The sequence below is a fragment of the Cydia strobilella genome, chromosome 24 (genome assembly GCF_947568885.1).
Source record: "Cydia strobilella chromosome 24, ilCydStro3.1, whole genome shotgun sequence".
In the NCBI taxonomy this organism is placed as follows: Eukaryota; Metazoa; Arthropoda; class Insecta; order Lepidoptera; family Tortricidae; genus Cydia; species Cydia strobilella.
Genome location: NC_086064.1, coordinates 6,814,830 through 6,827,405, shown reverse-complemented (window position 1 = coordinate 6,827,405; position 12,576 = coordinate 6,814,830). Strand labels below are relative to the sequence as shown.

At 39.4% G+C, this 12,576-nt stretch overlaps 1 protein-coding gene across 1 annotated transcript; it reads right to left on the bottom strand.

The window, feature by feature from the left end:
- Nucleotides 1-2,234: 2,234 nt before the first annotated feature.
- On the bottom strand, nt 2,235-11,107 carry LOC134752214 (uncharacterized). Its single transcript, XM_063687824.1, has 7 exons — nt 10,824-11,107; nt 9,043-9,164; nt 7,680-7,812; nt 6,702-6,854; nt 5,316-5,375; nt 4,503-4,610; nt 2,235-2,772 (listed from the first exon to the last, which is right to left on the bottom strand). Exons 1-7 carry the CDS (start codon nt 10,825-10,827, stop codon nt 2,342-2,344), a joined length of 1,011 nt encoding a protein of 336 aa, XP_063543894.1. The 5' UTR covers nt 10,828-11,107; the 3' UTR covers nt 2,235-2,341.
- Between the last annotated feature and the right edge of the window lie 1,469 nt (nt 11,108-12,576).

The window sequence follows — 12,576 nt, the reverse complement described above, 5'->3', positions numbered from 1 at the left end:
AGAAAATAATTTCCTTCCCAGATAATACTAAATGAGAGTACAAACTTGGTACAAACTTAGGTGGTTATTATTTTGTTATGTTAATATTAAGTTTTTCTGCGCTGCGTGCTGTCAGATATATCGAAGAGGCCATGGTACTCATAAATCTCTGAGTATGCTCTTAAACGTCTTGTTAGCAGAGGCTTTGTTCAGATATTTGTGTACACATATTCGTTACGACGTAGACCCGATTATAAATATGATTTAATATGTGTTCAAAGCGCGAAGGTTTTAAATGTTATATTTGTGTACACCTTGGCCGCTCCGATATATATCTGATGGTGATTGTGCATCAAATCTTAGCATGTGCATCGGTATTAGCCGGGGTACATTGCTATATACGTGTATAGCGCTGTCTCGCTCATACACAGGAGCGGCGTGCGGACCAGCATCGGTGTGAGTGTGATACTGCGTATGGAGTCCGTCCGATTTGATCCTACATGGAAGCATTAAGGTTCTTGTTAATAAAGTATTTTTTTGTAAAAAGTTGTTTTTTAACCGCCATTTTTTTTTGTTTTGCCATATTGAAAACCTAAATCTCCGATATACCTGATGGCGACTGTACAATATGTATAAACATAATAAAACAGTTAAATTAAACATCGCAGAATGACCTTTGTTCATCAGATAATTGTCTACTTGTAGGCATCATGGTGGCTAATTTAATCTTATACTAGGTTCCTCGAGATACTTAAAACAGTGTAAAAACTGAGAAATTAAGGGTATGTTAAAAATAATAATACATAATAATAATAATAAATAAATAAATACAGGACATTCTTACACAGATTGACCAAGTCCCACGGTAAGCCCAAGGAGGCTTGTGTTATGGGTACTCAGACAACGATATATAAAAATATTAAAATACATAGAAAAAACCCATGACTCAGGAACAAATCTGTGCTCATCACACAAACAAATGCACTTACCGGGACTCGAACCCAGGACCATCGCCACCATCGGCCATAGAGTCACTACCCACTAGGCCAGACCGGTCGTCAAGTATTCATAGCGGCTTAGGAATCAAATTGGTTCTGGACTGTACATCATATTTTGTTAAGGAATACTAAATAAAACGTTATAATATGTTTATAGGATTTATGTCTGTCACAATCAAGTACAAACAATCAAATTATCTAGATAAATACCGGGTAGCAAAACAAATGATAACAGTTGTGTTAAACATAACTCAAATTCAACCGATACTGATTTTACCAGATGAATTATCTCAGATGATTTTATTGGGCTCGGGCCCTAATCTGTTAAACAAAAGCCTTTGTTTCTTTTAACAGCGGTCTTCAGCACGTGCCAAAACAACCATGTCGTTTAAAAAGCAACTATCGTTACATAGTAGTAAGGTTCAAATTTACGTGACTATGTGATAGCTCATTCGGGGAACAATCAGGGTGGCTCTTATTTGGAGATAACAAAACGTGATATCTCCGAATGGGCTGTTTCATGAATTTGGACATATAAATAGAATGGTAAATTTGCTTTTTAAACGTGCTTGTTCCCGTTACTTATGTCAGGGCTATTAGCAGTAAGCAGTGTAACCACTGCATAAAGGAAACAATACCTTATGTTTAACAGATTAGGGCCCGAGCCCGATAAATCATCTGAGATAATTCATACTATACTAGGACTTGGGTGAACAACTTTTTCTTGTCACTCGTTACCATGGCACAGAATAAGTAATAGTATTATCATACAGAACGGCCACGCACCGCCCCGCCGCGATTCCAATTACCTCGCCCCGCGACACCAGATTGACGGCCGTTTGCCGGCCGCTCAGTACTATTTTTAAGCAACTTACTCACACAATGACGCATGACGCGTGTACAGACGTGCCGTTCACACATAGAAACGCTAGTGATTTTTGATGTATAGCGTGTCCGCCCTGTGACCATGGTGACGGTCTCCTGGGTCACTCTACCCCGGTTTTATGGTGTTCAAATTAACCAAACACGCATTTTTATGGTAGTTATTAAGGCCTTTTCACAATGACTCATGTAATCAGCACGTTCGCCTTTCTTTGTGACTTAAAAATATGCAGTTTCGTCTCATTAAAAACACGCTGAGGATCTTTGAAAATATCAAATCTCGACTTATATTGAGCGGGATATAGACCGTGATTACCTTTTGTATTATTTGGGGTCTATATCCCGGTCAATATAAGTCTAGTGAAACTAACCGTGAATCATTCAAAACTCTAATCAAATCTCGGTATTACAGTTACATTTTAACGGGGCCAAACCGCGCTTTCAATGCCTCTTCCGTGACGTTCCCGGTGGGCAGTTTTTTATTATTTTTTTCTTACTACTCTACTTGTGTTGTTTTGAATGACCATCTCAGCTACACTTGGATGTCGTTTCATAAAGTTTTTAAACCAACATCTGCCGGGCACTCCATCTTTGAATGGGTTCGGGCGATTTAAATTTTTTGCAAATTTACTAACAATGTCTAGCAACCGTTTCTTATTTACAGGTACACCGCTACTATCCAAATAATGTATCCAGTCCACTATCTGTGTTTCATCTTGTACACTCAGTATTGGTTGAACACCACATTTGGGATTCTTATACCTTCTATCCCTTTTATCTCTGAGTGTAGTCTCTGGTATGTTATAATTTTTTGAGGCTTGGTATATAGTCATACCTTGAGATATTTGCTCAAGAGCTTTATTCAGTTGTGAATGTGTGTAAAGCTTTCTTTTCCTTTTTCGTTTCGTGGTTCCTGAAAATAAATAATTTGTATCATTGCAAAGTATTAAACGATTTTTATTAGACATTGTTTCCCATTATCATAGGCTATGAATGCTATGATTCATATAGTACATTTATAATAGTTAATTATGATACATATGGCAAATAAGCTTTTATCGCTGACTGTACTTTACTTTCCACAGGCCACGAATACTCATCGAGACAATTCTAAAAACTCCAAACATAATTAGTTTGCGTTCTTTCATCACAGAGTTCCTATGGCCACCTCCTGTCCATCATCAGATCAGCTCGATGGTACCATAATATTGCATTGTCATCCGACTTACGTATGTATGCAAATTTTCAGCTTCATCGTAAACCGGGAAGTGGGTCAAATTTAAGTACCTGCGGCCGCCACAATTTTGAGGTTTTGCCATAGTAATTGCCGCACACCGCTATGGAACGGACGCCTGCACGCGCTTGCGCCGCTTTGCGCGTAGTAGTTGTGTTAGGGAGTGAATCTTCTCTACCTAGTACTATTATATATTCTGTGGCTACGCGCGCGGGGCACAGGGCTATGACCGCAAACATAGAAAAACAAAAATTACGAGCAACAATCCCTGTCACTCTAATTACGTCTTAATTGGAGTTAAAGAGACACATGCTCGTTTTTTTTTAAAGTTTGACCATAAAGAAGAAATTCGCGTACTATTTTTTTTTATACCACGTCGGTGGCAATTAAGCATACGGCCCGCCTGATGGTAAGCAGTGGTACTATTGCTACAATAAGGTGAACAATTCCGAGCATATTGGAGAAAAATATTATTGCAATTTGCATTTCGGGACTTTAAGTCCGGCTAGATTTTGCCAATACCAGTGCTGATGCCGATAAGAGCGAACATTCTTAAGGTGGCGACTGACTTGTATCATTTCGGATTTTGTTTTGGGACTGGATTTTTCATAGAAGGTAGGATCCTATAGAAGTGGCCTACCGCGTGCGCCCGTGAGGGACAGAACTTACGCAATGCGACAATATGATTGGCCGAGTAGATTTGTAGCCCACCATAAACCATACAAATTTACGGTGGAGAATAAAAAAAATGTGAGACTTTGTGTGTGTGTGTGTGTGTGTGTGTGATGTGTGTGTAACAAGGACAAACGATAATAATGCTTTCTCTGCTGAAAGATACAAAGGAGTCTTATATATCTTTATCTTATGATAAGACTATCCCGTTCTGACAGTTCCCCCCACCACTCATGCCTAATCCAGTTTTATACTAGATTCATAAAAAATTTAATGTTATTTGAAATAACACTTGCACTGTCTAACTCTACGCCTGCTTAAGAGTCACAACAGACTTGATGTGAGAGATAAAATAGTTGCGGAGACGAAAGTTGCTCGTCGTCCGCGCCTAGCCTAAGGTCGCTAAGTAATTAACTGTGGCTTTCCATGACAGAAGGGTCCTTATGCTTCAAGTGCAATAAGGTCCTTTTTATCTGAAATTCCAACAGAAATTCGTGCCATTGTGTCTGAGCGCGTGGCATGCGCTATACACAATGGCCGACCGCTCGCACAAAAGAAACGATGGTTTTTGTTTAACAGATTAGGGTCTTGGGCATAAAAATCATTTAAGTTGATTTATACCATAGCTCAGTTAAGAGCGATTAAACCGGTGTTCTAAAAGGTCGCAAGTTCGAATCTTGTCCGAAGCGGTGATTTTTTTTTTAAATTTTTCCTTTAATTTAAAATTCACATCTTACCATTCTGTGTTTCTTGCTCCGCCGGTTCCTGAATGCAGTTTGACAAGCCGGTCAGAATTGAGTCCGTTTTGCCTGATCCATGATTTTCTAGTCGTTGCTTTTTTGGTTCTGGAAAGAAATATGTATATAAATAGGTACCTATCTATAAATATAGAAAAAGTAGGTATCTATAAATAATAAATCCTCAAAGTATATCCATTTTTATTTTTGTATCAAATATCAAACATTTATTCAGCAAATAGGCCACAGGGGCACTTTTTACAAGCAAAAAAAATTACCTAATTACAAATTTGGAATCAATAAATATTAACAAGTTTGAGAACAAATCAAATTATTTTATTAAATATTTTGATTATTTTGGAGGGCTTCGTCACTTTTTTTTTATATATATGACATCTATTACAGTTTTTAATAAATATTAAGTTTGTAAATGTTTTATTTAATTAGGTTGTAAGTTTTAGTATTTTTAACTGTATTTTATGTTTACTTTCACACCTTTTATTATAATGTATTGTATTTTTTGGGTTTCATGCCTACCAAATAAAGAATTTATTTATTAGATACTTTATTAGAGACTAGCGACCGCTAACGCAGCGTACTACGTAGGCGAACAATACGCGAACGCGAAGCGAAGCGATGCGGCGCGGGGTGAATCAATCCTTTGATATCTATAGAAGTGTCCTACGTGGGCGATCTCGTTGCGAACGCGCACGCCGTGGGCCCGTTGCGCCGCTTCGCTTCGCGTTCGCGAGTTGTTCGCTTACGTAAGACGCAGCGTTGCTGCGCACCGCAGTACTGATAGAATAAACGCACCTGGTTGTCCATGGCGGTGGATTCCCGTTGACCCGTCTTCTCTAAAGCCACTCTTATACTCTGTAAGGACAAAGACAAATCGTGAATTGCATGTGACACAGAATTTACACGTAGATTCCCTTCCTTTCAAAACCTGAACCACAGAATAAGTAATAGCATAGATGTATCCATCTTATACAGTTATATAAATCTTTGGCCGAACGGAGCCGAGAATGCCCGAAAGGATCAGTTTCGCCCCCATGCCTGAACTCGAAATATTTAACTTAATTAAGACCGAACAACCAACAATTCCCTTCACGGTTATCCAGTAAAAGTTTAATCTCCATAACCTGAAAATGGAAATTTATGCACGGAGATAGTTCGAGTTACTATAGTAGGTAGAGATACTATAGTATTTTTGAAATAGCATGGGTACGGTGATACATGTCACCTCAGTCAGTAGGACTATTTTGCGTTTTAAGGTTATAAATATTAATGAGATGACATACAGATACAGAAGTTTTTTTCAGCTTTAGAAAAAAGGTAAACAATCTAGACAGGCATTTTTTTAAGAAACGCTTTTTAGGGTTCCGTACCAAAAGGGTAAAAACGGGACCCTATTACTAAGACTCCACTGTCCGTCTGTCTGTCACCAGGCTGTATCTCATGAACCGTGATAGCTAGACAGTTGACATTATTTTCACAAATGATGTATTTCTGTTGCCACTATAACAACAAATACTAAAAAGTACGGAACCCTCGGTGCGCGAGTCCGACTCGCACTTGGCCGGTTTTTTAAGAATCAGTAACTATTACTTATGACACCAAAATAATGAAAATAAATAAATTCCTACATTATTTATAATTGTTACATAATATTTGCCGTGAGTTTTATTTTTCAAAAGTTGCTTTTCAATAAAAAGACACGTCATGATCGCTTACCTTCTTTCTAATGCTAAAAACCGGCCAAGTGCGAGTCGGACTCGCGCACCGAGGGTTCCGTACTTTTTAGTATTTGTTGCTATAGCGGCAACAGAAATACATCATCTGTGAAAATTTCAACTGTCTAGCTATATCACGGTTCATGAGATACACCCTGGTGACAGACAGACAGACGGACAGCGGAGTCTTAGTAATAGGGTCCCGTTTTTACCCTTTGGGTACGGAACCCAAAAACGAAGTACCGTCAACCGGGGTGAATAGGGATGGCTGAGGTAAGTGTGATGTACCTGACAATTTTTTTAAAAATACTCACACAAAACTGTATCATTCGATTGAAAATAATAGTAGATTTTGTATGCTACAATTTGTGTGGGTATTTATTAAGAAATAGGTAAATCACATTTTAAGTTTTGTCCCTATTTACCCCAGCAATAGTATTAATTAATTAATAAGTAGCAATGTTACCTGTCCGTGTTACGCTGTGCTCGACGATGTCGATATCTGGTTCAGACTTGACTACGACACCGCTTATGCGTAGGGGGTCTGGTCCCGGGTCCTCGGGTTCTGTGGGGTCTTCTGGTTCCGGCTTTATTTTGAGGTATCTACCGGGACGGCCGTCTGGAAATAGAAATAAGCATTTGAAGGTCGAAGTTATAGGCAATTAATATAAATAAAACTATGAAAACGGATTTATCGCGTATATTGAATTTATAATACATCCCGACGTTTCAACCCTTTACAGCGTTCGTGGTCAACGGGTGACTGAGGAAAAATTACAAAGTGCAAAAATACCCACATACTAAAAATAATGAACCATCATAGACTATAAACTTTAAGGCTGGTTTTACATGCAAAATCGGTTCATAAGGCTAGTTATACACTACAATTATTTTCAAGTAAAGAAACGCGATAAAAACTACGCCGGCTCCAACCCTACACCTCGGACCCGAGAAGATTTAATTCCCTCCTAAATTGTAGGAGGGTATCCCAAAATGGGACCGGCAACAAACTCGGCGGGACACATCTTGTCAAAACATATTATACAGTCTATGTCTCGCTTGCTCCTTTATCAGATGGACTACAGGATCCCAGCCTGGTGGTAGAGAAAAGCCATCTTCCCTATTAAAGTTTGGATATTTCTTAATCTCAATGGCCTCGCGCAGCATTCTGGGTATGAAACGCTTCTCCTTGGCAAGAACCAGAGGCTTATCAAACTTGATTGAGTGATTGGCTTTATCCATGACATGCTCACATTGAGACATAGACTGTGAGACCTTAGTGTTGGACGATGTTGGACATTCTGAGTATAATGTATTTTGAAAAGATGTGTCCCGCCGAGTTTGTTGCCGGTCCCATTTTGGGATACCCTCTTACAATTTAGGAGGGAATTAAATCTTCTCGGGTCCGAGGTGTAGGTTAGAAATTGAGGTAAGTTGAGGATACCTTTTAAGGTGGCTGCCGCGCGCCGCACGCCGCTCTGCGCGCGCAGCACGAGCTGTTTAAACTCGCGCGCGTCGCGCAGTCGCTGCGCACACGTAGTGCATATAAGTGAGCTGATTGTTGAGTCTGTTGCTAGCTGTAAAAAAAACTTGTGCTACATTGAAACGTTTACTGTGGGATAAGACCCCATGTAAAGTAGGAATGTCGTTAGGATGTAAGAATGTCGTTACCTTGAGAGTTGCTGTGTCCTTTAATCCACTGCAGAGTTACGCTATTGGTGGTACATACCTCTGAAAGAGCTTTGTGGCATTCGTAGATCCCTGAGGTCAAAGTATAACTTTGCAGGGCTTGTAGTACCGACCGACTATCAGAGAGTATGCGGATGGGGTAGTCCAGTACTTTCCTTGAGACGATTGCGTGTGCTGGCATTATGATGCGCCTGGAAGACTGTGTTATGTGCACCAAGTGGTGTCGAGATGTGCATGTTTAGGCACAGAATATATAATAGTACTAGGTACAGAAGATTCACTCCCAAAACGCGACAACTACGCGCAAGGCGGCGCAAGCGCGTGCAGGCGTCCGTGCCATAGTGGTGTGCGGCAATTACTATGGCAAAACCTCAAAATTGAGGCGGCCGCAGGTACTTGTAGCGACGCGACGAAATCGCGGAGTGATACATGCCTGGTTTAGGTCCTCTGAGAATACCCCAGCACCAGTAGGCCGAGCACGATTGACGAGACAGTATCTCGCCGCGAGATAGACAATCCGTCTTTTACTAACTGTATGAATTAAAGGGGGACGGGTAGTCTTATGTCGCGGCGAGATACTCTCGCGCCAATCATGTGCTAGCCCGGCTGTGCCTGACCTTGATTAACTGACGTTATTTTAGTCGCGCGACATGTTTCGGAGAGCCTAGGTCTCCATTTTCGAGATACTTAGAAAACACCAATGACTCACGAACAAATGTGTGTGTTCATCACACAAATAAATGCCCTTACCGGATTTCGAACCCAGGACCATCGGCTGCAAAGGCAGGGTCACTACCCACCACCCACCAGGCCAGACCGGTCGTCAAATAGTATTTCACGTTTTTTTTTTTTTACTAGCCTAACTTAGTGTCCCACTGCTGGGCAAAGGCCTCCCCTCGCTTCCTCCACTCGACCCTGTTGTTTGTAGTTTCCCGCCAATCCGGATAAAATGCGTCCAAGTCGTCCCGCCATCTCCTTTTCGGCCTACCTGCACCCCGGCCAGCACCAGCTATGGTGTTCCGTGGGTCCTACTTGGTAACCATTTTGGCCCACCTTTCAGGGTGCATGCGGCAGACATGCCCAGCCCAGTTTAAATTCCTAAAATTAATCTTACTTACAAATACATTAAAACAGTCCAAGAGCATATCGAAGTAGTTTTCTTGACCGCCTCTCAACACTAGCTCCGACACCATGTTTGTGTGTTCACCCTGCGTCTCGCAGAACCGGCAATATCCAAAATCTGTTTATACATTTTTATCTTATTTAAAGTAAGTTATGTATTATATGATATTATCAAGGGATCAGTTTTTCTGGCTTATTATTGACAGATCTAGATAGTAAGCTATTTCGTAAAGTTGTTATTAATAAAGGCAAAAAATCTGTAGCAGGCGGCTCTTTGATTACAAGTTGATAAAGGCAAATATACAGCTGTACTAATTACAGGCATAGATATACTTTATCCTATTGTATTGTAAGTACAAAGTTTCAGAGCAATCTAGCTAGTCGTTTTAAAATGAGAGTGTATTTATGTTTGTATGGAGAACCGAGCTTGCTGCGGACTCTTAATAAAATAGGGTTGATTTTTAGGGTTTCGTACCCAAAGGGTAAATCGGAACCCTATTACTAAGACTCCGCTGTCTGTCTGTCACCAGGCTGTGTCTCAAGAACCGTGATAGCTAGACAGTTCAAATTTTCACAGATGATGTATTTCTGTTGCCGCTATAACAACAAATACTAAAATCGGAATTAAATTAATATTTAAGTGGGGCTCCCATACAACAAACGTGATTTTTTGCCGTTTTTTGCGTGCGTTGTGGCCGGTGTTGTGTTATTATTTCATTGCAAATAGTGAGTTTTGGATCTAGTTCAGCTGGCAAAAACACACCTACAATTATTTTGCAGTATTCCATAAGGTCATATGGGTAAAGGTTAAGGCTAGTAATTTTTTACTATAACCACAGAATAAGTAGTAGTACTACCGTACAGAAAGGTCACTTCCTACAAACCCGAAGTTTGACTGCGATTCAGGGTCGAATCATGCTGTCCCTTTCTAATGTATGGCGCTATCCCTTTCGGCTACTTAGGGTTGTCAAAATTCAAGTTATTATCTTATCAGTGGTTGTGTACGCAAAGGGATGTATATAGAAGGGAATAAACTGCTCGGAGCAATGCTGAGGCGAACGGAGCCGAGTTTGACTGAAAGGAGGAGTGTCCCGCCCACTGGTTAAACACCCTAGATTATAAAATTAGCAATAATTTATATTATCACCATAAGTATAAATAATATAATCAATTAATCAGTGATATGAATTAAGTGAGAATTTAGCTTGGTGTACATTGAACAAGAGTAAAAATGATCATCATAATTAAAACCACTCACGAAAGGACTCGCCCACCGAGGGTTCCATACTTTTTAGTATGTTGTTATAGCGGCAACAGAAATACATCATCTGTGAAAATTTCAACTGTCTATCCTATCACGTTCATGAGATACAGCCTGGTAACAGTTAGACGGACAGCGGAGTCTTAGTAATAGGGTCAGGTTTTACCCTTTGGGTATGGAACCCTAAAAATTATTGAAAGTAACTAGTTTACTGAAATTTATGTTTAATTTGTAGTTTTAGTTTCATCTGTTTCATATCATCATCATCATCATCATTATGTCAGCCGATAGACGTCCACTGCTGGACATAGGCTTCCCCTAAGGCTCGCCACTCCGACCGATCCTGTGCCGCTCGCATCCACCGATTTCCCGCTCTGTTTCATATTCATATTCATATTTTTCATATTTTTTATTTGTATTAATCATACATTGTCATGGATGCATAATTTACATTATTGAGAGAGAGAGAGAGAGAGAGAAAATTAATATTATTATTTACAATAGATATGTACATACCCATAGAATATCCTTTATTGTTGTAATCGCCAATGACATTAGATATGTAGCTTCAGTAAATTACATAGGCTTAAAAATGGTGTTTTCTGGATCCAAGCGAGCACACTTGTAATATTTTTACTATTAATTTTCATTTATACAATGAAACGACAGTCTTATATTGTTGTGTTATTACAATGAATGAACCTTAGAAACATAGCAAGATTATTAAATAGTAACAAATACACTAAAAACTGTTGTTTACATTTTAGCAAGAAGAGGTGTTTTGTAGACATGAGGGATAAATAACGCCGTCAAAAGGTGTCACTGTGACTTTTCACAAAAGAACAACTATGGATGGTATAGAAAGGATGCCAATCTCTTAGTGACCGCTTTCAGCTATAAATAATAGTTCCTAATCTCTCCGGTGGCGCTAGGTAGGCTCTGAGACCAAAGAGTATTGTAATATATAGGAGACTCTATATTATGAACCATAGAGGTATAATAATGTAGAGATGAAAGGAGGGGAGGGGCAGCAAATAACCCGACCAAATTACGTAGGTTGTTTCTGGTATGTTGTCAGGAATGTTAAAACGTGTTTTTAATTTTGTCGCATTGCGTATGTTCTGTCCCTCACGGTCGCACATCTATATAAATACTAGGTGTATGGTCTAGGTACTTCAGTGTATGGTGGCGCCGCCTATTTACTGTTTTTTGCGGTCACTTTTTGATACATGAAGATTCATTTCCTTACCTCTACCTTCCATAAGAACAACGTTACAAAATCACATACGTTCCTACTGTTCCTAGCGCAGTCTCAGTGCTCAGGGCTATAACCGCGAAAATCGAAGTTCGCAAATTGCGGGCATTTTTCTCAGTCACTCTAATTACGCCTGCGTTGGAGTAAAAGGGAAATATCCCCGCGATTTGCGATTTTCGGTTTTCGCGGTAGCCCCCTCAGAATAATGACTAAAGCATAGAAGTCGGGCAAAAATGCTTCGCAAATATGTATACCCGTGCTTTACTTCCTTACGAATTAGATAATGTGCCGAAAAGAGATGCATATATGCTTGTTATTTCTCATTTACGTACGGTGTCATAAGTTTGATAATTTGCTAGGGATGTGACTGTGTCGACTTTTTATATCGATAAATTATGCATAAGTTTATGTGCCGTGTAAAAGAATAATCACGAAATTGGCAAATTGATAATAGTCTGGCTAATGAAAGTTGAACCTGAAAAAACGCGGCAATTTCAAGAAATCTGTAGCAGGCGGCTCGTTGAAATGAAATGAAATGCGTGGAATACAAGGATTGCATAACTTTTATACTTTTTATAATTTTCATATTCTAAAAATCATTAAAAAGTATAAAAATTATGCAATCCTTGGAATCAAAGAGCCGCCTGATATGAGGATTAATGCATGTACCTAATATAGCTTTTATTTCATTTGCAGTCTACCACTCAGAACCGTCTAACTATACCTCTCGTTTTTTTATCATTAGAAAGAAGGCGAGCGATCTTAACGTGTCGTTTTATCGAAAAACACTTTGAAAATAAGTCACAACAAATATAATATACGATCATTTACATACTTTTGCTTTCATAAGTAAAATATTGCTATATTTATAAAAAAAACTTGTCAATAAAAAGACACGTGGAAATGGTTTACCGTTTTTTCTAATGGTAAAAGACTAAGTATAGTTTCTAGTCATGTACAGTCAGCTGCAGAGAAAAGGCACCCCCCCCTGCATACAAAGTTCTGTAAATTAGT

Coding starts and splice junctions, on each gene's coding strand:
- LOC134752214 (XM_063687824.1), bottom strand. Junction 5,376..6,701: donor GCACAGCGTAACACGGACAG/GTAACATTGCTA, acceptor TTGTCCTTACAG/AGTATAAGAGTGGCTTTAGA. Junction 2,773..4,502: donor GGAGCAAGAAACACAGAATG/GTAAGATGTGAA, acceptor ATTTATTTTCAG/GAACCACGAAACGAAAAAGG.